We start from the raw sequence: 23,112 nt of genomic DNA, 5'->3' as shown, positions 1-23,112 counted from the left end.
GAACTCATCCTATTGCAGAGACACTTGTACATCCATGTTTGTTGCTGCTCTTTTCACAATAGCTAAGAGGTGGAAGCAACCTAAGAGTCCCTCAGCTGATGAGTGGTTAACAAAAATGTGGTATATTTATACAATGGAGTTCTATTCAGTAAAGAAAGATGAAATAATGAAATTTGCAGGTAAATGGATGGATCTAGAAACTGTTATACTAAGTGAAGTAACACAGACTCAGAAAAACTATGTATGTTCTCCCTCATATGTGGCTCCTAGCACCAAATCCTTTTAAATTCCAGGTCCTTTTAATAAGATGAAGCTATACAGCAGTCCCTTCTGCATGAAATAACTACCATCATCACAGCTTTGGCTGAGCCTGATTGCTAAACATAGTCACAATTGGGCTTGTTGATGGTTGTGCTCATTCACCAGATGTACAAGTACTGGAGAAAGGCTGGGGTGCTGACAACACAGCAGACAGTAGCAGGAATGACGGTATAAGGGCTCAAGGTGGGGGGGTGGGGAGGCTATGGGAGGGTGCCATCTGGGAAGTGGGTATATAGATGAATGAGATTGTTTGGGATGTTCTATGTGATATACACACAAAAAAATTAACAAATTTTAAAAAATGAGTTATATTTGAGGAGAGCATAAAAATTAACATCATGTTAATTAGTAGAAGTGATAAACATTACCATTGAAATCTACCCGATGACTTTATATTCATATACACGGGTGCCAAGGATCCAAGTGCAACCAACCATCACTAGTAATAATCAGAGTCATACAGATAGAGATGCATGTGCCAACATCTAAGTGTTATTAGCAAAAACAATGAGTCTTTCTGTAAGAAACAGTATATTTTAAAATGAAATGGAGATCTTTTTTAAAGGTTAAAAACTCATTCAATTTTATGTCTCACAGGGTTTATACTGAGTTCAATATTGTATATCTTTTGTACTGAGTTCAATATTGTATAACTATTAATTCAACTGTGAACCTAAAAATTTTATAGCCACTTTTGAAAGAGATGTATCTTTGCTCTGGAAATTGTTATTGAGTACGTTAAAGCTGTAATGAAATGCTGCTTCTAATAAAAAAAATAAAATAAATTTCAAAAAAATTACGACTCTTAAACTCTCTGTGGACACCTCAAGACAAAGATTGTAGCTGATTGCTTTGGCATCTGAAGGCACAGCTCCAGCCAGGACTGTTGGAAATAGTGTGTACTATGAAATCAGAAGCCTCTTGATGCACCATTTCCACCTTTGCCAGAGGGGGAGTTCTTCCCCTGGTAGAGGGAACCCTGATTGATGACATGACCAAGAACATTCCAAAGCATAAACCTTAATGACTCTGGTATTATAAGTAAGGTTGCAGTTGATTGAACAACTGGCTGTGACTGGTGCATGCACGCCTTCTTGGGCCTTACAAGCCAGCTGCTTGGGCTTACTCATTGTATTTACTAGAAGACACTCACCTGTGCAGCCTGCCCATTGGCGCAGCCTCTCCCAGTCAGTTTCCCTGGGCTGCCCTTTTTGACTACTATCAGTTGGAGGAGCCAGTAACAGGAGAAAAACGTGGAAGCAGCAGCAGAGCTAGCAGAGAGCTGCATTAGGAGAGCAGTTGCCATGGCTTTACAAGCTCAGCCTGACGAGTTCTTGCCCTGCACAGTGGCAGTTGCATGGATACCAGTAGCAGTGTAGGCCTGGAGAGACTAGATCCCATGCACACAGCTTGAACCTGATCAGTGGGCATCGTGCTGCACCATCCCACCACCCATGGTTTTGAGAGCTCAAGCAGCAGAGGTAAGGCTGCAGCTTTGACAGCTGAAGATTGCAGTGATATGGCCTGGAAACTTGTCTGCCTGGCACTGCATGGGGACCCTGTACTGTAATAGGAATTGACACAGTCCAGCAGCTCAGCACCTCTGTGAATCCTGAATCCAGTTGGCAATGAACATCATCAGAACCCCCATCCTGGGTGATGCCAACAGAGACGGCACCCAACTACTAAGCAGCCCAGCAGGTATTAGCAGTGGCCATTGAGTAGTAGAAAAGGTCAGGCAGCCACCTGACGGCAGAAGGAGCAACCAAACAGTTCAGATGACAAAGGGCAAGAAGAGACATTGGAGTCGAGACTACAGGAGAGAGCAGGGAACTGGCTAAAGAAGGATAAAAAGCCGTGAGGAGCCCCAGAAGAGAACCTGCAGGCCCTGGTCAGCAGAAGAGTTCCAGAGAGCTGCTAAAGGTCTTAGACCCCAAGCCCAGAGCTGTGACACCAGCCACTGCCAAGTACTAAGCATCTGATTCCCATGGCCTTCATAAAGACTGACCGGAGAGGATTCCACTTGCCACTGCTTCCGCCCTCCTGCTACTGCTGTTTCCCAGTACTTTAGATACTGAAGGCAAAGCTGCTGGGTACAGCATTTGAAGAGCTTCTTACGTACCTTGATTTCTATCCAGGACCAGAGCAGAAGTTCTCAGCCAGCTAATTTGTGACAAACAGATGCCTCTCTAAGCATCATTTTGTGGTGGACATTTAATAAGTATACTTACCTATTCCCAATAAATACTAGGATCTTATAAAAACCAATTGTGGAAATACAAACCAACTCTTGCCTCTTGTGGGTAGATCTGATTCTTCTAGAAGAGAGGGAAAACTAGATTTGTATCAAATAGAAAGAGCTTGTTATGGCCAGAGTACCAAGATTGTCTCTTGGCTGTAACAATTTCTGTCTGTATTCATGGTCAGTGAAATAAACATACTAATTGTGCTGGATAGCTTTAGTGTCAACTTGACACACCTGGGTTGAGGGAGCCTCAATCAGGGAATTGCCTCTATTGGACTGGCCTGTGGCCATGTCTGAAGGGCATCTTCTTGATGAGTGATGTGGGAGGGCCCAGCCCACTGTGGGTGGTGCCACCCACCCCTGGGCAGGTGGGCCTGTGTTGCATAAGAAAGCAGGCTGAGCAGGAGCCAAGGGAGCAAGCCTGTAAGCAGCGTTCCTCCATGGCCTGTGCTCCAGCTCCTGCCTCCAGGTTCCTGCCCTGAGTTCCTACCTTGGGCTCCCTGATGAACTGCGACCTGGGAGTTGTAAGACAAATAAACCCTTTCTTCCCCAAGTTGGTACTGGTCAGAGTGTTTTGTCACAGCAATAGAGAACAAACTAAGACACTATACAGATGTTTGAGAGATTTTCCCTCTACTTCTTTAGAAGGTCTATGGGAGTAGCACCCTGACCTTTCCTTTGTGAGAGTAGTGCAGAGAAGGGAGGAGAAAGAAAGATTCTCAAATTTAGAAGGACATTGTCTGCAAAGGATTCAGATAAGTGTTACAATTCTAACCCTGCTTTTGAAATATGCATATTAAATTCTAACTCTTTGAATAGCCTGAGTGTTTTAGCAATCTCAAGATGTAGGAGACACATCTGTTGCACTGAACAGCAGACCCCAATCTTTTCTAAGGGAGTATTGACAACTGATTGCTTCTAGATGAGGAACAGCTGACCTTCCTAAAACAAAGCCCTCTCGACAGGCTGACTAGATTCATCGGATGGACAATTACTGGGGAACGGCTGGGGGTGCCAACAATACAGCAGACAGCAGGGATGACAGAGTATAAGGGCTCTAGTGGGGCGGGGCTATGGGAGGGTGCCATGTGGGAAGTGGGTATAGATGAATAAGATGGTTTGGGATATTCTATTGATATACACACACGAAAAAAATCAAATTAAAAAAATGAGTTATATTTGAGGAGGAAGCATAAAAATTTACTTCGTGTGGCCGGGCATGGTGATACGTGCCTTTAAAAATCCCAGCGCTTGGGAGGCAGAGGCAGGCGGATCTCTGTGAGTTCAAGGCCAGCCTGGTCTACATAGTGAGTTCCAGGACAGCTGGGGCTACAGAGAGACCAAAAAAAAAAAAAAAATCATGTTAATTAGTAGAAGTGATAAACATTACCATTGAAATCTACCTGATGACTTTCTATCCATACACAGTTGCCAAGAAGCTGAGTGCAACTATGACTAGTAATCAGATACATACAGATTAGAGACACATGAGCCAACATCTGAGTGTTATTAGCAAAAACAATGAGTCTTTCTGTAAGAAACAGTATATTTTAAAATGAAATGGAGATCTTTTTTAAAAAAGGTTAAAATCTCATTCAATTTTATGTCTTACAGGGTTTATATTGAGTTCAGTATCAACTGTGAACCTAAAAAAATTATAGCCACTTTTGAAAGAGCTGTATCTTTGCTCTGGAAATTGTTATTATGTTAAAGCTGTAATGAAATGCTTCTTCTAAAAAAGAAATAAAGACCACATTCTGCTTTAAAATCTGAAAAAGTAAATTTAGAAGAGATTTTAAGTTTAAGGTACTTTGAGTGAAAAAGACTTCAGTGCACGTAAGTTAAGGATTAGAAGCCTTCATGAGTAGGTGATGAGTCACCAGAGTCCATAGCAAGTGAAAGAAGTAGACTGTGTGCTGTGTGATTTCATTTATGTGGCGATCTAGACCAGACACAGTGAAACAGCTCAATGGTGGGGGGGTGGGTAGAGATCGACCATTTAAAGAACTTTTTAAGGAGATAGAAATGCTTTATATAATTCGATGTTGCTTACAGGATGTTTTGTATTTCTTACGACTCATCAAATTGTTCTCCCAAAGTTGGTAGATTTTTTTAAGAGTCTTTGCATGTGCTGTTTCTTCTGCTTTTAAAGCTCTCTTGCCTCCCTCCCTGGTTAACTCATAATCAATGTTCTGATCTTTCCTAAGTAGCATGGTATCAGAGAACTCCACTGGTTCCTGAGTCCAGACTAGCATAGGCTTCTGGGACATCCTGCCCTTTACATTGCCTTTAGTTACAATTAGGCAAGTAATGTTCAGCTCTTAAAAGGTCAGTTTTTCTCTTTTAACTACTAACGCTACAGTGAGCAAGATGCTGATTGCTGTTGTGTTCATAGTGCTTGGGTCAGGTACTCTAGTAAATATTACATGAATGCATGTAAATGGGTAGAGAGTTTGCTGTTCTTTGGAATGGCTGCTGTGGCTTCTGCCAAGGGCACCATTCACTTAATTTTTTTATTCGTTCTGGTTTGCTTTTTCTGTTGCTGTGATAAAACACCAGAACCAATTTGGAGGAGGAAAGAGTTTTTCACCTTACAGGTTACAATCCATCACTGAAGGAAGTCAGGGCAGGAATTCAAAGCAGGAGTAAGAAGCAGAAACGGCAGAGGAACACTGCTTACTGGGTTGCATTTAGGCTCACATTCAGCTACTTTTCTTCTAGAGCTCAGGCCCACTTTGCCTAGTGATAGTATTACCCACAGTGGACTGGGCCCTCCAAGAAAATACCCCACTGACATCACCACAGGCTAAGTCTAATGGAGGAAATACATCAGAGTTCAGATTCCCTCTTCTCTGGTGTGCCTGGGTTTGTGTCAAGTTGATAAAAAACTAACCAGCACAGCACACCTGCCTCTGCTGCTGCCTTGCTCCTGCTGAGCTGTGATTGTCCATACTCAGCCGCCTGCCTGGTGGATTCCCCCACCTGTTGCTTGGCCTGCCTTTTCTGAAAATAAATAGTATTTCCTTACTGTTAAGGTGAAGTGAAACCTGCTCTAGGGCATGGCATGTTCCTGGAGCTACTCAACTTTTTCTAGCCATTTAAGAAACTCTGCTGGGGCTGGAGAGATGGCTCAGCGGTTAAGAGCACTGACTGCTCTTGCAGAGGACCCGGGTTCAATTCCCAGCATCCACATGGCAGCTACAAACTGTCCTTAACTCCAGTTCTAGGGAATCCAACACCCTCTTCTGAGCTCTGCAGGCAGTGTATGACACGGGTGCATTCACATACATACAGGCAATACACTCACACACATAAAATAAAAATAATAAAATATTTTTTTTAAAAAAAGAAACCTTCTCAGCCATTTGTTACCTGCTTTTGTAGCAACTTTTCAACTCCTGTCAGATATTGAAAAGCTCCCCCTTTCTCTCCTGTCCTAATCTTCAAAAGTTGAGTGGCATTCCTCCTAGTAAGCGTAGGAAGTGATCTGCAGGTGCAATTTGACTGCTTGAGTAGAAGCCTGTGTTCAGAAGGTGAAAAGAGCATCAACCCTGCTCATTTCTGATCATATTTGAAAAGTATGAGGGACTATTCTTGCTATCTTGATGCCTTTTGTGGGCCCCCATTTCTAGGATAAACACTTTCTCTCTTTTCCAGTTCTCTTCCCCCTTGTTTCCCTACTTCAATAAAGAGGGAGTTCAAGTTAAGGTAGGTGGGAGATTGGTGTTAGAGAGAGGCAGCTTAATAGAAAAGGAAACTGACACCAATTAATCTTTAGAATAAGCTTGGTGTGGGGGGCTTTGTGACCATGGCAGCAGGGATTGGGGGCATGGTTGGGCCTTGGTGGGAGAACATAAGGAGAGGCAGTACATCATACAGAGAGAGCATGATGGATCCATGGGGTGGGAGGGAAAACTAAGGGACTTCCCTCAAATCTGGAGAGGAGCTTAATTAGACAAAGTGGAAGAGTAGGAAAAATAGTAATGACCTAGTGTGATTGGGGTCTGGGAGCTGAAGGAGAATGCCTTCAGAGGAATCTTGAAACAAAGGGGATTTCTTACTTTTAATAGATTTTTCAGTAACCGCAAGCGCCATACCATGTGATATAGTCTGGCTCAGCCTATGTGACATGGAGCTTGGAGGAGGCAAGGCAGGTACTGTGTAGGACTGTAAGTTTATCTTGCAGTTGCAAAAGGGCCCCCCCCCCCCCCCCCCCCCCCCCCCCCCCCCGCCTGTGTGCTCTAACCTTCACTGCAGGGGTATGGCCTGATTTCTGAGAGAGAGGGTTTGTGAGCTAACAATTAAGATAACCAGTACCAACATTTGATTGTTCTGAGATCATAGCTGAACAAGTTTAGATCATCAACGAAAAGCCTTTCTTCACTCCTGTGGTCTGACCACTTATACAGAGCTTGTGAAGCAAGAGAAGCGTTACCTGATTATTTTGGTTAATGATTTTTGGAAGTATATCTTAGGAACCTGGTTTAATTTATCCAAATCTAGTTCTTTATTGGTTTCTACTTTATAGTTTACGTTGTTTGGATTTTTATTTATTTGGCCTTTTTGAGACAGAGTCACCCTGTAGCCCCAGGCTGGCCTCAAACCCACAGAGATCTGCCTGCCTCTGCCTCCTGAGTGCTGGGATTAAAGGCATGTGCCACCACGCCTGGACAAACTTTTATTTGAAAACTCTAAGTCTGACTCTTTTGAGACACACCAGAGAGATGTAGGCCTCACTGGTGTAGGAGGTAATAATATTTAATAATGCTTATCCATGCTTAAGTACTGTTAAATGCTATGTTATTCAAATTGTTCTGTGTTGAACATTCATTTTTTTAAGCATTTGCTTATTTTTTGTGTGTATATGCCATATGTGTATGGAGGTCAGAGGACAACTTTCAGTTTCCTTCCCCATGTGGGTTCTAAGGATTGAACTTAGGTTGTCGGGCTTAACATCAACTGCCCTTAACTACTGAGCTGTCTCACCAGACCCTTTATTGAATCTTCAAGTGGGACATTTGACAGGCCCTTCCCTGTGCCCAGCAACTTTAGGAGGGAACTGTCAGCCAAGCAGCCCCTTGATTGGCAACTGGCTGGACTAGCAGCCTGCTATTTTAGACACTTATGTTTACTCTTGAGAACATTTCACTAGCTTCAGGGGACAACTGTGACCATAGGTGAAGAACTGCCCTAGTCATGACTGCTCCAGATAAGGAGTACTGTACTGGTCTTGGAAAGTGACACTCTAAGCAAGAACAAAATCTTCTCAACCCTACACTGCCCTGCTTACCTTGCAGCTATTCCCACTCAACCAAAGGGGGTTGGGGGGCTTCTTCTGGTAGCCAAATAAAAGGCCTGAGATTGGTACAAACTCCTTAGGTGCACATCGCCCCTTGGCTGTATAGCCCTGCTGTTCATCTCACTTTACTACTAGTCAATCAGGAGACACTCTTCTATGATGCTCCCTGCCCCTCAAACCATACTTCAACATTAGACTACATGTCTTTTCAAACCGTGTAGTTTTTTTTTTTTTTCCTGCCTTTATTTTTTACTACCATTGGTTTTTATCACAAGTGGGCTGAACTGGTAACATAAACGGGCAGCCAGCTGAAGAGTTGCAGAGAGAAGCATCAGGTGAGGGTGGGGGGGTGAAGGTAATAAAAGATGGTAGAAATACAGTGAAAAGTGAAAGACAATTGAGCCCTAGTAACTGGATGTTACCCAACACTTGAGAGCTGCAACACTAGCTCGTGCTAAATGTTGCTGTTCCTAGGATTTGCTAAGCCAGGGATTACACTGGCTGCTAAGTGCCAAGCTACTGACAAAGTCCAGAGCAGCAAGAACCATGAATCTCTGGCCTCTAGAGCCCAGAACCTTAAGACTTTAGAACTTTGAGCTATATGCTACTGAGTTTGTCAGCTTAGCCCATAAGCCTTTGACACTGAAGGACCCTGGTCTGCCAACAGAAGAGCTACTTACTCCTCACCTACTGTTTCTGAGTACTGCTAACACTATTAGAATAGTAGCTTCTTTGTTTTTTCTGTTCTGTTTTTTGCTTCTCCTTTCTCCTTTCTCCTGCAGGTTAAATCAAAATGATCTGACAAGGCACTCTCTCTTGCTTTTCACCCCCTCACCATAGTTTGTTACTTAACCCCAGGATGTAACACAGTGCCTGATCCATGGTAGACAGTCCATTAAAACTCCTGTCAGAATTTTTATTGTTATTAGAGTTGCTCCCCCCCCCTCTGTTGTGTGACATTGTTCCTGGGGAGATGTGAACTACTCACCCAGATAGGGAATCAATGACAGACCAAAGGAAAGATACTACCAAAGTTCAACTTGGTGAGTGAGTTTTATTGGGGTTACTTACAGGAGTAGAAGTGACTCAAAGCCATCTGCATCACCAGAAACCATTGTGGGTGACAAGTTACTAAAGCAGAAAACATGGCCTGCACTGCGGGCAGTCCAGTAGGTTGGAGAGTGTCCTTTTCAGGCAGTTGAGCTAGTCTTTGCCTCTTCCAGGCAGCTCTGCTGGTCTCTGCCTTTCCTGGGTAGATCACCTTGTCTTCTAGCAGTCCTTAGAACTTATATGTGCTTGAGTAGAGAAGAGTCTAGTGAATCTGATCAGTTTCAGGAACTTCCTGAAGCTATTGAGTTATTTTTTTTAATTTAATGAGCTTCTTTGCAGGGTAGAGTTTTACTTCTCCTTAGAACATCCTGGTTTCACCTCCCTTTTAGAACATTTTGTGTCTCAATGAGTTTTTCTCCAAAATGGTACACAACACATACCAAAACAACAACAACCAGTAATTATTTGTATTCATCTGGTTTCATGACTTGCTGTGTACTAGGAAAGATGAGGCAACACCAGGAAGGTCCAGGAAGCAGGTTTATTTAGGCTGCAGCCTGGGCCAGAGGACTAAGTCTCAAAGTCTGGACCCCAAAGGGAGGAAGTGCTTACATTTCTGTATCTTGGGTAGTAGGGTGTAGCATAGGCAAATTACATATTAGTTGGTTAACAACAAAAAGTTATAAAAAAGCAAGTGATTTGTCTAGTTCTTGAATGGAGGAAAAAAGTGTAAAAAGTCCCTGTCTGAGACAAAGATAAGGAAGTTTGGGTCTAGCTAGTTGTGGCAGCATTTGAACCACATACCTGTCAGCTAAACTTTGTGGGCGGTGAGGGTATGGATATGAATATGATTAAAATCCCTGTTTTCCTTGATTTTTCCATCTCTACATAACTGGATTGGTGGATATAGGTTAGAGCTGTATTGCATGCATTTTACCTTGTTTTGTTTGCAATGGGCTAACCTACCTGCATAGCCTCCTGAGTGCCAGGATTACAGGTCCAACCTGCCCACCCAGTGCATGCATTTTAGAATAGAATACTTGCGTCTAGTAAGGAAGGAGAGATAATGGATTTGTCAATATTCAGTATTCAAATAAGAAAAAAGGATTGCCTTGACTTTTAATTTGGCATGTGGTAGAGAATTAAAGTTAGGCTGGGCATGGTGGTGCACACGTTTAATCCTAACAGAGGTAGGTGGATCTCTGTGAGTTCAAGGCCAGCCTGGTCTACATAGTTCCAGGCCAGCTAGGGGTACAGGGAGACCCTGTCTCAAAAAAACAACAGAAGAAAAATTGAACTTAGAATTTACCCGAGTGCTCCAAACACATTAGAATAGCATTGTTTGTATACTAACATACAAAATGTCTCTCTCTCTCCTTGATCTTGTGTTTTATACCCTGCTCCTCATCCTTTCAACCATGGTGTTTGTACCAGGATGTTATTGTTGAGAGTCAGAGGATTATCATTGTAAAAGGATCTAATTTGTTAGACAGGTATAGTACGTGCTAATAATTTACTACTCTGGTATTCCATTGTAGAACTGTCTTAAAGAACCTGTTTGATTATAATTATTTCTATTCTTTTGTATGTATGGGGTATGTTCATGTGTGTATGAAGGCCAGAGGTCAGGTGTTCCTTAGGAGCCATCTACTCTGTTTTTTGAGACAAAGTCTCCCTGGGATGTGAGACTCCTAGGCTGGCAAGCCAGTGAGCCTCAGGAATGTCTGTCTCCCAACACTGGCACTGTAAGTACACCCCACCATGCCCAGCTTTCTACATGTGCTTGAACTCAAGCCCACATGCTTGTGTGGCAAGCTCTTCACTAACTAAGCTGTATCCCCAGTCTCTCCTTTGTTCTTTTAGTAAGGTAAATATGCAAGTGATTAATACCAGTGATTTCTAGATTGGAGAAAATTGGACATAATAAAAAATGATTTTTAGAATAAACAAGGCTCTGTGGTATTTTTTTGGTCTTTGTAATATGCTCTTAATGAAGCATCTCCTTGGACATGACCTCAAAGTCTTTGTCACTATCAGTGAATAGCCAGTAAAGACTCAGGTTAAGATGACATGAGTTCATTTTTTTATGTCATGTTTTCTTTCATTTTGCAGCCTCGGTGAATATTTGGATGAAGCCATTAAACTAACTGCTTGCCATCATGAGCAGAAGCAAACGTGACAACAATTTTTATAGTGTAGAGATTGGAGATTCTACATTCACAGTCCTGAAACGATACCAGAATTTAAAACCTATAGGCTCAGGAGCTCAAGGAATAGTGTGGTAAGTTTTTATTTAAAAATTAGGCAAATAGTCTTTAACTATTTCAGAAAGTAATCTACTTGCCTCAAAAAAATACAAACGAAAGCTGTAACAATATAACATGGTAAATTGTTTATTATTTGTAAGACATAACTTCATTAACAAACACTGCTATCTTAAAGTATATATGATTAAATACTTGGTCAAAGCCATATGGAGACAGATACCTGTATGAAGAAAGAGAAGTGGCAGGCTTGTTAATTCTGGTTATACATCTACTCCCAAGCTGATAGTGAGACGGTGCACTTCACTTTCACTCTGTAATCAAACTCTGAAATTCCAGAAATCTTATTTTACACTAGGGGGAAGAGTCAGTTAATACCATCATATTGTATGCTTCAAAGCCCATTCATATCTTTAAAACTGATTTATAAGCTACTTTATATGAAAGACCCAGGTTTTATAGATCAGCGTAATCTTTTATAAATTGAAATGAAGCACATTCCTTGGGGTAGTTTTGCTAATGATTCAGCATCACTTAAGTTGGTATTATAATCTACTGTTTGAGGAAATGCTAAGCCTTACTCAAGCATAATTACATCTCTATTACTTCTCAAACAAAATTTCTTTCAAAATCTGTTAAAAGAAACCAGGAGTATTTATGATCCAGCACTTCTGTAAGATTCTGTAAGATACATATACTGTTCTTTGCAGCATCATTTCTAATAGAAAAAGTTGGGAGCAGCATCAAATCTGTCAACAGGAAAATAAAAAATTATACAGTCGGACTGCAAAATACTATACAGTATTTAAAAAGAACTGGAGCCATCTCAACAAGGCACTACCAGAAGTGTAGAACTGAGGGGCTGGAGAGATGGTTCAATGCTTAAGAGCACTGGCTGCTCTCGCAGAAGACCTGGGTTTAAATCCCAGCACCCACATGGTAACTTACAACCACCTCTAACTCCAGTTCCATGGGCCTTCTTCTGGCCTCCATGGGTATTGTACCACACGGGTGCATTTATATACATGCAGGGATAACACTCAATACCCATAAAATAAATAAGCAAATAAAAAAAATTTTAAGGGGCTGGAGAGGTGGCTCAGTGGTTTAAGAGCATGGACTGCTCTTACAGAGGACCTGGGTTTGATTCCCAGCACCCACATGGCAGCTAATAACTGTCCCTAACTCCAGTTTCAGGGGATCTGACACAATCTTCTGACCTCCTTGGGCACTGTATGACACAGGTGTACTTAACAACACATGCAGGCAGTACACTCATACACATAAAATAAAAATAATTAAAAAAATTTTTTAAAGGAAGTATAGAATTGAGTGTTAAAAGCAAGCTGCAAAAAAAAGCACTTTATCGTACCATTTATCTTTAATGTAAAATATGCAATGTGATATATTCATGACTGACTACATGTATAGAAAGGATAAAGGCACGAATAAACTAAGGATTTTCCTTGCGTCTAAGAGCAGGGAAGAGGAAGGAAGCTTCACCTGTAATATATGTTTCTTTAAAAAAACAATCAGAATAATTTTGGCAAAATATTAAAACCTAACAAAAACATTTTTTTGAGTATGTGGTGTATGTGTGCATGTGTGTGTGCCAGTACATATGCGTATGCAGATGCATGCATGTACAGATGCCAGAGGAGGCCAGATATCAAGTGTCCTGCTGTCATTCTCCACCTTACTCACTTTGAAAAAAGATTTTTCACTGACCTGTTGCTAAGCTGGTAGCCAGCAAGCCCTAGGATCCTCCGTGTTCTGTCCTGGAGTTATAAGTGCATGTGCTACTTTTTACATGGGTGCTAAGAGCCTAACTCAGCTCTTCAAGCTTGCACAGCAAGCAGTCTTATCTACTGAGCTATCTCTCCAGCCTCTAAGCAAGTTAAACTTAAGTATTATAATGTATATTCAATTGTGAATGCAGCTCTTGGGCCAGATTCTAGGACTGAGATTTACTTGCCTTGAAACACTTGGCAAAACGAATACTTCTAAGCCTGTTTATTCACCTAATTTACAGAAGAACTGTGAGGATTTTGGTTATATACTACTTGATTATATTTAAAGATACATTGTCATTTGTGTTTCTTCAGTTATTCCCAGGTAAGTACACTTTGAAATTTGTGTTTAGATGAATAAGATGGTTTGGAGTGTTCTGTGTAATATACACACACAAAATCAACGAATTTTAAAAAAGAATTATATTTGAGGAGGAAGCATAAAAACTTACGTCATGTTAATTAGTAGAGGTGATAAACATTACCATTGAAATCTACCCGATGACTTCATAGACATAAACAGATGCCAAGAACCTGAGTCCAACTGATGTTGACTAGTAATAATCAGATGCATACAGATTAGAGATGCATGCGCCAGCATCTGTGTTATTAGCAAAAACGATGAGTCTTTCTCTAAGAAACAATATATTTTAAAATGAAATGAAGATCTTTTTTAAAGGTTAAAAACATTTAATTTTATGTCTTATAGGGTTTATACTGAGTTCAATATTGTATAACTGTATTAATTCAACAGTGAACCTAAAAATTTTATAGCCACTTTTGAAAGAGATGTATCTTTGCTCTGGAAACATTTATTGAATATGTTAAAGCTGTAATGAAATGCTTCCTGTAAAAAATAAAAAATATATATTAAAAAAAATTTGTGTTTAGAACTTTTTAAAATTTTCTTTAGAAAGGACTTTAAGTCCTTTTAACTATTCACTGTCTTAAGGTATAACTCTCATCAAATTTTCACTTAAAATAATTTCCACAGAAGATTATTATGAAATAAATGTTAAATACAAAAATTCAAATCTCAGTTTTTACCATCAGAATCAACTGAAGAACTTAGTTTTGGTGTGTGAAGTTTTGGACCTTAACCACAGATAGTTAATTCCCTGGGTCTGGATTGGGGCTTCAGCATCACTAGGTGTTTCTGATTTGTGCATATTTAAGAATCAACAATTAGCTGAGTGTGGTAGCACATGCCTTTAATCCCAGCACTTGGGAAGCAGAGGCAGGCGGATCTCTGTGAATTCGAGGCCAGCCTGGACTACATAGTGAGTTCCAAGTCAGCTCAGCTGGGGCTGCTGCAGGGAGACCCTCTCTCAAAAAGACTAGAAAATAAAAAGAATCAGCAATTAGCCTGAATCCGGTTGCTGAGACCTGCCTGTACCCTGCCATCTGAATTCTCTGCTCCCTAGACCTGCAGACTCCTACTCTGACGTACCAGCTAACATGTTGACCTAAGCCCTCATCCCACTTTACTGATCCGAGACCCTGTGTAGTCAATCCTGGAATCTTAGCTGAAGAGTTGCCCCTATCTCTATCTGAAGCAAGACCACTTCTTTCACCCCAATTGTGCATCAAGGTAAAGTGATCCCCAAACTGAAAACCAAGTACTGCTCAGCTGGGCCATAAGCTCACAAACTGGGAAACAACAAACAAGATAGAAATAACCTTTCAGCAAGGATGAGATCACTTACCCGTACCAAGAAACACCACCATACAAGTCCAGATGCCCCTCCAAATTAAAACAAAAAACCCCCCACAAATAACATGAATAACCAAGATATATGGCTACTGAAGAAATTAACAACCCACCATAATGTTTCCCGAGAATGACAACCAAGTGGATGAACAAGACAGTAACTTCAAAATAGCAATTATAAATATGTTCAAAGAACTCAAAAAGAATATGAACAAAAAGGCTGAAAATATAAACATTTGAATGAAATAACCAAAAACAATGGAAAATGTGAAGTTTAAATTCAGTAGAGAAGTAGAACCTCTGAAGAAAAGCCAATCTGAGGAGCTGGAGAGATGGCTCAGCAGTTAAGAGCACTGGCTGCTCTTGCAGAGATCCGGGTTTGATTCCCAGTACCCATATTAACAACTAACAACTGTCCTAACTCCTGTTCTAGGGAATCCAACACCCTCTTCTGACCTCTGTAGGCACTGCTCGACAGGGGTGCACTTACATACATGCAGGCAATACACTCATACACATAAAATAAAAAAATAATAATAAAAGAAAAGCCAATCTGAAATAAAAGGTGAAATAAAATCAGGAACTTAAAAAGTTTAGAAGAAAGAAACAAAAAGGAATTGGAGGAAATGAAACAGACACTAATAGATCTTGAAAACAAGCTTAGGGAAATGAACCGTCTAATCAAAGAAAATGCCAAATCTAAACCCAGGAATGGAATATGAAAGACCTCTGGAACACTGTTAAAAGACCAAACCTAAGAATCATAGGAATAGAAGATGGTGAAGAAACCCAGGTCAAAGTTGCCAAAAATATTTTTAGTAAAATCATTGAAGAAAATTTCCCAAACTTAAGAGATACTATCAAGGTACAAGAGGCATACATAACATCATGTAGACAGGACCAGAAAAGAAACTCCCTACATCATGTAATAGTCAAAACTCAAGAAAAGAAAAGGTATTGAAAGCTGTAAGAGAGAAAGATCAAACCACATATAAAGACAGGCCTATCAAAATAACAGCTCACTTTTCAGTGGAGACCCTGAAACCCAGAAGGACATGGAGCAGTGTCATACAAGTTAGGAAAAAACACAGATTAGAGACCAGATTATTATACCCAGCAAAGCTGGCAGTTATAATTGAGAGAGAATGGAAAACAAAGAATACTCAATGGAATATTTCGGTCAGAGAGAAGGTTAAACACTCTCAAGAGGGCACAAAGAGTAAATGATCCCAGAACAGTCAACCAAAAGAAGTCTAAGAAAACAACACTACAACATCAATAACAGAAATTAATAAACATTGTCAGTAATAATTACAATATTAATGGTCTCAACTCCCCAGTTAAAAAAATACAGACTAACTGATTGGATTAGAAAACAGGATCCATCAATTTGCTGCCTCTAAGAAATGCACCTCACTAATAATAATCAACATCACTTGAGGATAAAGGGATGAAAAAAGATATTCAAGCAAATGCAACTAAAAGACAAGGAGGTGTAGCTATTCTAATATCTGACAAAGTAGTCCTCACACTAAAACTAGTCAGAAGAGACAGGGAAAGACACTTCATACTCATTAAAGGAAATACCCACCCAGAAGAAAGTACAATGCTAAACATATGTCTACCTCAGACAGGGGCATCCAATGTCACAAAAGAAACTTTATTCTAAGTTCTCACATTGACTCCAACACTGTGATAGTGGGTGACTTCAATACCCCACTGTCACCAATAGGTCAACCAGACAAAAACTAAACAGAGAAACCCTGGAATTAAATGACACCATAAATCAAATGGGACTTTATAGACATCTACTGAACATTCTAGCCAAGCACCAAAAAATACATTTTCTTCTCGGTAGCCCATGGAACTTTCTCCAGAATTGACCACATATTAGGATACAAAGCAAGTCTCCACATATTTTGAAAATTGACATACTACCTAGTATTTTATCTGACCACAAAGGAATAGAGCTAGATATGAATAATAATAAAAATGGAGGAAACTGCACAAATCCATGGAAGCTAAACAACATATTACTGAGTGAAGATTGGTTCATGGGAGAACTCAAGAAGGAAATTTCAAATTTCTTAGAATTGAATGAAAATGAAAATACAACATACAAAACCTTTGAGACAGCAATGAAAGTAGTCCTAAGATGAAAATTTATAGCATTAAGTGCCTGTACTAGAAAATTAGAAGCATCTCATAAGTTAATGATATACCTGAAAACCTTAGAAAACCAAGAACAACACCTAAAAGGAGTAGCCAGAAAGACGTAAATAAAATCAAGGCTGAAATTAATGAAATAGAAATGAAAAAAACCACACACACAAACACACACACACACACACACACACACACACACACAGGAATCAATGAAACAAAAGAGTTGGTTCTTTGAAAGGCTTCTCAAGATTGACAAACCTTTAGCCAAATTAACCAAAAGTGAATGAGGAAGGACCCAAATTAACAAACTCAGAGATGAAAAGGGAAACATAACAGACCTGGAGAAAATTTAGAAAATCCAAAGGACATACTTTAACAATCTATATTTCACTATACTAGAAAATCTACACAAATATAGAATAGAAATCTACACAAATATACTAGAAAATCTAGAAGGAGTGAATAAATTTCTAGATATGTGCAGTCTACCAAAATCAAACCAAAATGACAAAAGTTAAATGGCTCCATAACAAGCAATGAAATAAAACACTGGAGCCCAGGATCTGGTGAATGTAGAGGAAAATTCTGCCAAACTTTTAAAGAAATAATACCAGTACTCCTCAAATTATTCCATAAAATAGAAAATGAAGAAACACTCACAAATTCCTTCTATGAAGCCAGTATTACTCTAATACCAAAATCAGACAAAGACCCAACCAAAAATAAATAAAATACAATAAAATTACAGATCCATCTCTCTGATGAACATAGTTGCAAAAAGTATAAAATACTTGCAAGCCAAATGGAAGAACACATTACAAAGAGATGCAAGAATAGTTAAGCATATCTCAATAAATGTAACCCACCACATAAACAGTCTCAAGGACAGAAACCACATGATAATCTCATTAGATGCAGAAAAGATCTTTGACAAAATCCAGCATCAGTTCATCATAAAAGCTATGGAGGGGGATGGAGAGATGGCTCAGCAGTTAAGTACCTTGACTGTTCTTGCAAAAGACCGGGGTTCAAATCCCAGCACCCACATGGCAGCTAACAACTGCCCGTAACTTCAGTTCTTGGGTATCCGACAGCCTCTTCTGTACTCTGTGGGCATTGCACAACACGGGTACACTTACCTACATGCAGGCATAACACTCATACACATAAAATAAAAATATTTTTTTTAAAAAGCTATGGAGAACCTAGGTGTAAAGAGGGCATATCACACCATAATAAAGGAATATGCTGTAAGCCCACAGCCAACATCATACTAAATGAAGAAAATCTGAAAAGCATTCTCATTAAAATCAGGATAAGACAAAGATGTCCATTCCCTCCATTCCTGTTCAATATAGTGCTTGAACTCTTAGCTAGGGCAATAAGACAAATGAAGACAATAGCAGATAGGAAAGGAAGTAGTCAAAGTATCTTTAGTTTCAGATGGTATAATCTGTATATAAAGGACTCTAAAGACTCCACTAGAAAACTCTTACGCTGATAAATTCAGCAAAGTAGCAGAATATAAAATATCAAAAATCAGTAGCCTTGTTGTACACCAACAATAAGCATACCTACAAAAAAAATCTGGGAAACAACCCATTTATGATAGCCTCAAAATTCATAAGAAATCCCGGAATAAATCTAAGAAATTAAGTGAAAGACTTGTACAATAAAAAGTTTAAGACATTGAAGAAAGAATTTGAAGAATATACCAGAAGATGTAAAGAGCTCTGATGCTCATGAATCGGTAGGATTATTATTGTGAAAATCGTCATCCTACCAAAAGCAGTCTACAAATTCAGTGCAGTTCCCATCAAAATTCCAACACAATTCTTCACAGAAATTGTTAAAAAAAAAATCTCAAATTTCATATGGAAACACAAAAGAACCAGGATTACCAAAATAATCCTGAACAATAAAAACTATTAGAGGCATTAGTATCCTTGATCTCAAATTATAGTGCAGAGATATAGTAATAAAACAGTGTGCTACTGGCATATAAACAGACACACTGATCAGTGGAAACAAATTGAGGGCCCAGATTTAAATCCACACATTTACAGCCACCTGAGTTTTGACAAAGGAACCATGGATACACACTGAAGAAAAGGTCGTATGTTTGACAAATGGTGCTGGTCAGACTGTATGAGAGCATGTAGAAGAATGAAACTAGATCCCTATTTCTCACCATGCCCAAATCTCAACTCCAAATCGATCAAGGACCTCAACATAAAATCCGATACCTTGAATCACATAAAGCAAAAAGTGGGGAATGCATTGGAATTTATAAGCACAGGAAAGGACTTTCTGAACAGGACTCCTATGGCTCAGTCCTTAAATCCAACAATAGATAAGTGGGACCACATGAAACTTAAAAATCTTCTGTACATCAAAGAATACCATTTCAGTGAAGAGACAACCTACAGAATGGGAAAAAGTCTTTACAAACTACACCTCTAACAGAGAGTATCTAGAATATACAAAGAACTCAAAAAAACTGAACATCAAAAAAACAACCCAATTAAAAAGTGGGACAAGGAGCTGAACAGGGAATTCTCTCAGTTTGAAACACAAATGACTGATAAATACTTTAAAAAAAAATTCAGCATCTTTAGTCATCAGGGAAATGCAGATTTTTGAGATTTCATTTTATGATGGTCAGAATGGCTAAGATCCAAAAATAAACAGCAATAAATGTTGATAAGGATGTGGAGAAAGGGAAACACCTGAAACTGCTGGTGGGATTGCAAACTGGTGCAGCCACTGTGGAAATCAGTGTGGAGATTCCTCAAAAAGCTCACGATTGATCTACCATATGACCCAGACATAACCACTCTTAGGCATATACCCAAAAGACTCTGTACTCTACTACAGAAATACCTGTTTATAGGCCGGGCATGGTGGTGCATGCTTTTAATCCCAGCACTTGGGAGGCAGAGCAGGCAGATCTCTGAGAGTTCAAGCCCAGCCTGGTCTACATAGTAAGTTTCAGGCCAGCTGGGGCTACAGGGAGACCCCATCTCAAAAAGACCAAAAACCAAAAAAAAAAAAAAAAAAAAAGAAAGAAATACCTGTTCGTTGCCACCCTTTTCATAATAGCCAGAAACTGGAAACAACCTAGATGTCCATCAGCTGATGAATGGATAATGAAAGTGTGGTATATATGCATAATGGATTATTATACATAGTGAGTTCCAGGACAGCTGGGGCCACAGGGAGACCTTGCTTCAAAAAGACCGAAAAAAAAAAAAGAAAGAAAGAAAGAAAGAAATTATGAAACTTTTAATTAAATGAATGCAATTGGGAGCAAGCATCCTGAGTGAGGTAACCCACACCCAGAAAGACAAACACTGAATGTCCTCTGTCATAGCTGAATGATAGCTTTGAAATATTAGATATACGTGTTTCAATTAGAAAATCCAGAGAGGCCAAGAAACTAAGCCATGGATGGGGAAGGGGGCACTTAGGAAGGGTAGTACAACCTAGTGGTATCAAGGGGGAAAGGGGAATATTAGAGTGAGAAGGGTTAAATGGGTGGGGACTGGGAGGTCAGGGCAGAGGAGGGAGTATGGGGAGGGATAAGTAACATTAATAACCTTTAGAAAAAGCCATATGGAAACCTACCATTATAGAAACTTCTTACAGTATATACATTATTAAAAGAAGAAATGAACTCTGTCTCTAGAAGCTGTTTACCAGACATTTAAGGAAGACCTCCAACCAATACTACTTAAATTATTCAAAATGATAGAAACAGAGGGAGAACTCCCAAATTCCTTCTATGAAGCCAGCATCACTGTAATACCAAAACCGGGTAAAGACACAACCACAAAAGAAAACTATAGCCCCATATCCTTAATGAACATAGATGCAAAAATTCTCAACAAAACACTTGCAAACCGCATACAGACACACATCAAAAAGAGCATTCACCATCATCAAGTGGGCTTTATTCCAGAGATGCAGGTATGGTTCAAAAATACACAAGTCAGTAAACATCATTAATCATAAAAATGGACTCAAAGACAAAAACCACCTCATCATCTCAATAGATACAAAAAAGGCTTTTGACAAAATTCAGCATGCAGTCCTAGAGGGAGGTGGACTAGAAGAAACATACCTCAACATAATTATACCTATATACAACAAACCCACAGCCTACATTTTTCTAAATAGAGAAAAATTGGAAGCATTCCCATTAAAATCAGGAACCAGACAAGGATGTCCACTGTATCTACTCCTTTTCAACATACTGCTTGAAACTCTTGCTAGAGCAATAAGACAGGAGAAGGAAATTGAAAGAGTAATAATTGGAAGAGGTCAAACAGATGATACGACCCTTTTTGCAGATGATACGATTCTATACCTAAGAGATCCCAAAAGTTCCACCAGAAAATTCCTAGAACTGATCAACACTTTCAGTATAGTGGCAGATTACAAATCAGTTTACAAAAATCAGTATCCTTTCTATATACCAATAACAAGCAGTTGGAGAAAGAGTACAGGGAAATGCTCCCATTCACAGTTGCTGCCAAAAAAAAATAATAATAATCTTGGAATAAATCTGACCAAAGTCACCAAAGATCTCTACAGTGAAAATTTTGAATCATTAAAGAGATTGAGGAAGACACCAGGAGATGGAAGGACCTCCCATGCTCATGGATTGGAAGAATTAATATTGTGAAAATGACCATCCTACCAAAAGCAATATATAGGTTCAGTGCAATCCCAATCAAAATCCCCATGACATACTTCACAGAATTAGGGGGGAAAAAAGCATCCTTAAATTCGTATGAAAGCACAAAAGACCCCAGGTAGCCAAAGCAACCCTGGACACAAAGAGCATTGTTGGGGGGATTACTATACCAGATCTCAAAGTATAGTACAGATACTATAGTCATAAAATCACCATGGTACTGGCACAAAAATAAACAGATCAGTGGAACATCATTGAAGACCCAAATCTGAGTACATGCAATTTCAGCCACCTGATATTTATAAAGGTGCCAAGAATACAACAGAGGAAAGGCAACATCTTCAGCAAATAGTGCTCTTCTGTGGAAGAATAAAACTAGATCCTTACTTTTCACCTTGCACAAAAGTCAACTCCAAATGGATCAAAGACCTCAATGTGAAACAGGAAACTGAAATTATTAGAAGAAAATATTGGCAGTAACTTACAAGATATAGGTGTAGGAAAGGATTTTGTAAATTGGACAGAAGTTGATGAGGAATTAAGGTCGGCAATCATGTAGGACCTCGTTAAACTAAAAAGCTTCTGTACAGCAAAAGAAACAATCAAAAAAGTCAAGAGAAAACCCACAGAGTCGGAAAAAATCTTCACCAGTAACACATCTGACATAGAAGTTTAACATCCAGAAAATATAAAGAACTCAAAAAACAAAGAATCGAGAAACCAAATGACCCAATTAAAAGATGGGCTAAAGATCTAAACAGAGTTCTCAAAGGAAGAAATACAGATGACTAACAGACATCTGAAAAAGTGTTCAACATCGTTAGTAATTAAAACCACCCTAAGGTATCACCTTACCCCAACCAGACTGGCTAGGATCAAGAGAACAATTAATACCAAATGCTGGCGAGGATGTGGAGAAAGGGGAATGCTCATTCATTGCTGGTGGGATTGCAAACTCGTGTAACCCCTATGGAAAACAGTGTGGAGAACTCTTTTGAAACTACCATATGACCCGGTTATACCACTCCCTGGCATATACCCAAAGGACTCATCCTATTGTAGAGACACTGTACAACCATGTTTGTTGCTGCTCTTTTCACAACCGCTAAGAGATGGAAGCAACCTAAGTAACCCTCAACTGATGAGTGGTTAACAAAAATGTGGTATATTTACACAATGTAATTCTATTTGGTTGTAAAATAAAATAAAATTTACAGGTAAATGTCTAGAGTTGGAAAATACAGTATGTCAAGCAATTAAGACTCAGAGACAAGCACCACATGCTCTCTCACTTGTGGATCCTAGCTCTGAATTTTTAGATTTGAGTATGTAACTTAGGAGTAGCCACAAAAGCCAGGAAAGTAGAGAGACCGTTGTAGGATATGAGGAGCTCTAGAGACAGAGGTAATAGGACACCAGTGCTATGAAGGAGGAAAGGGAGAAAATGGGGGAAGGAATGACTTACTTGAGGGGAAAGGAGGGTAATACAGAGGATTAGGGAGGGAGGAGGGAATAAATAACAGTAATGGTGTTTGAAAAAGTCATAGAGAAACATTTTATAAATTTA

At 39.5% G+C, this 23,112-nt stretch overlaps 1 protein-coding gene across 4 annotated transcripts in view; it reads left to right on the top strand.

The window, feature by feature from the left end:
- Positions 1 to 23,112, top strand: part of Mapk8 (mitogen-activated protein kinase 8) — a 111,386-nt gene that overhangs the window by 53,502 nt on the left and 34,772 nt on the right. For all 4 annotated transcript variants that reach the window (XM_008834122.3, XM_008834124.3, XM_008834121.2 and 1 more), the window contains exon 2: positions 11,028 to 11,196. In XM_008834122.3, coding sequence (XP_008832344.1) covers positions 11,075 to 11,196 — 122 coding nt within the window. In that variant the 5' untranslated portion in view covers positions 11,028 to 11,074. The remainder of the gene's footprint in view (positions 1 to 11,027; positions 11,197 to 23,112) is intronic.

Source organism: Nannospalax galili, unplaced genomic scaffold (assembly GCF_000622305.1).
Source record: "Nannospalax galili isolate Female #2095 unplaced genomic scaffold, S.galili_v1.0 scaffold996, whole genome shotgun sequence".
NCBI lineage: Eukaryota > Metazoa > Chordata > Mammalia > Rodentia > Spalacidae > Nannospalax > Nannospalax galili.
The sequence above is the reverse complement of the archived record's forward strand: the minus strand, read 5'-3'. Positions and strand labels throughout refer to the sequence as shown.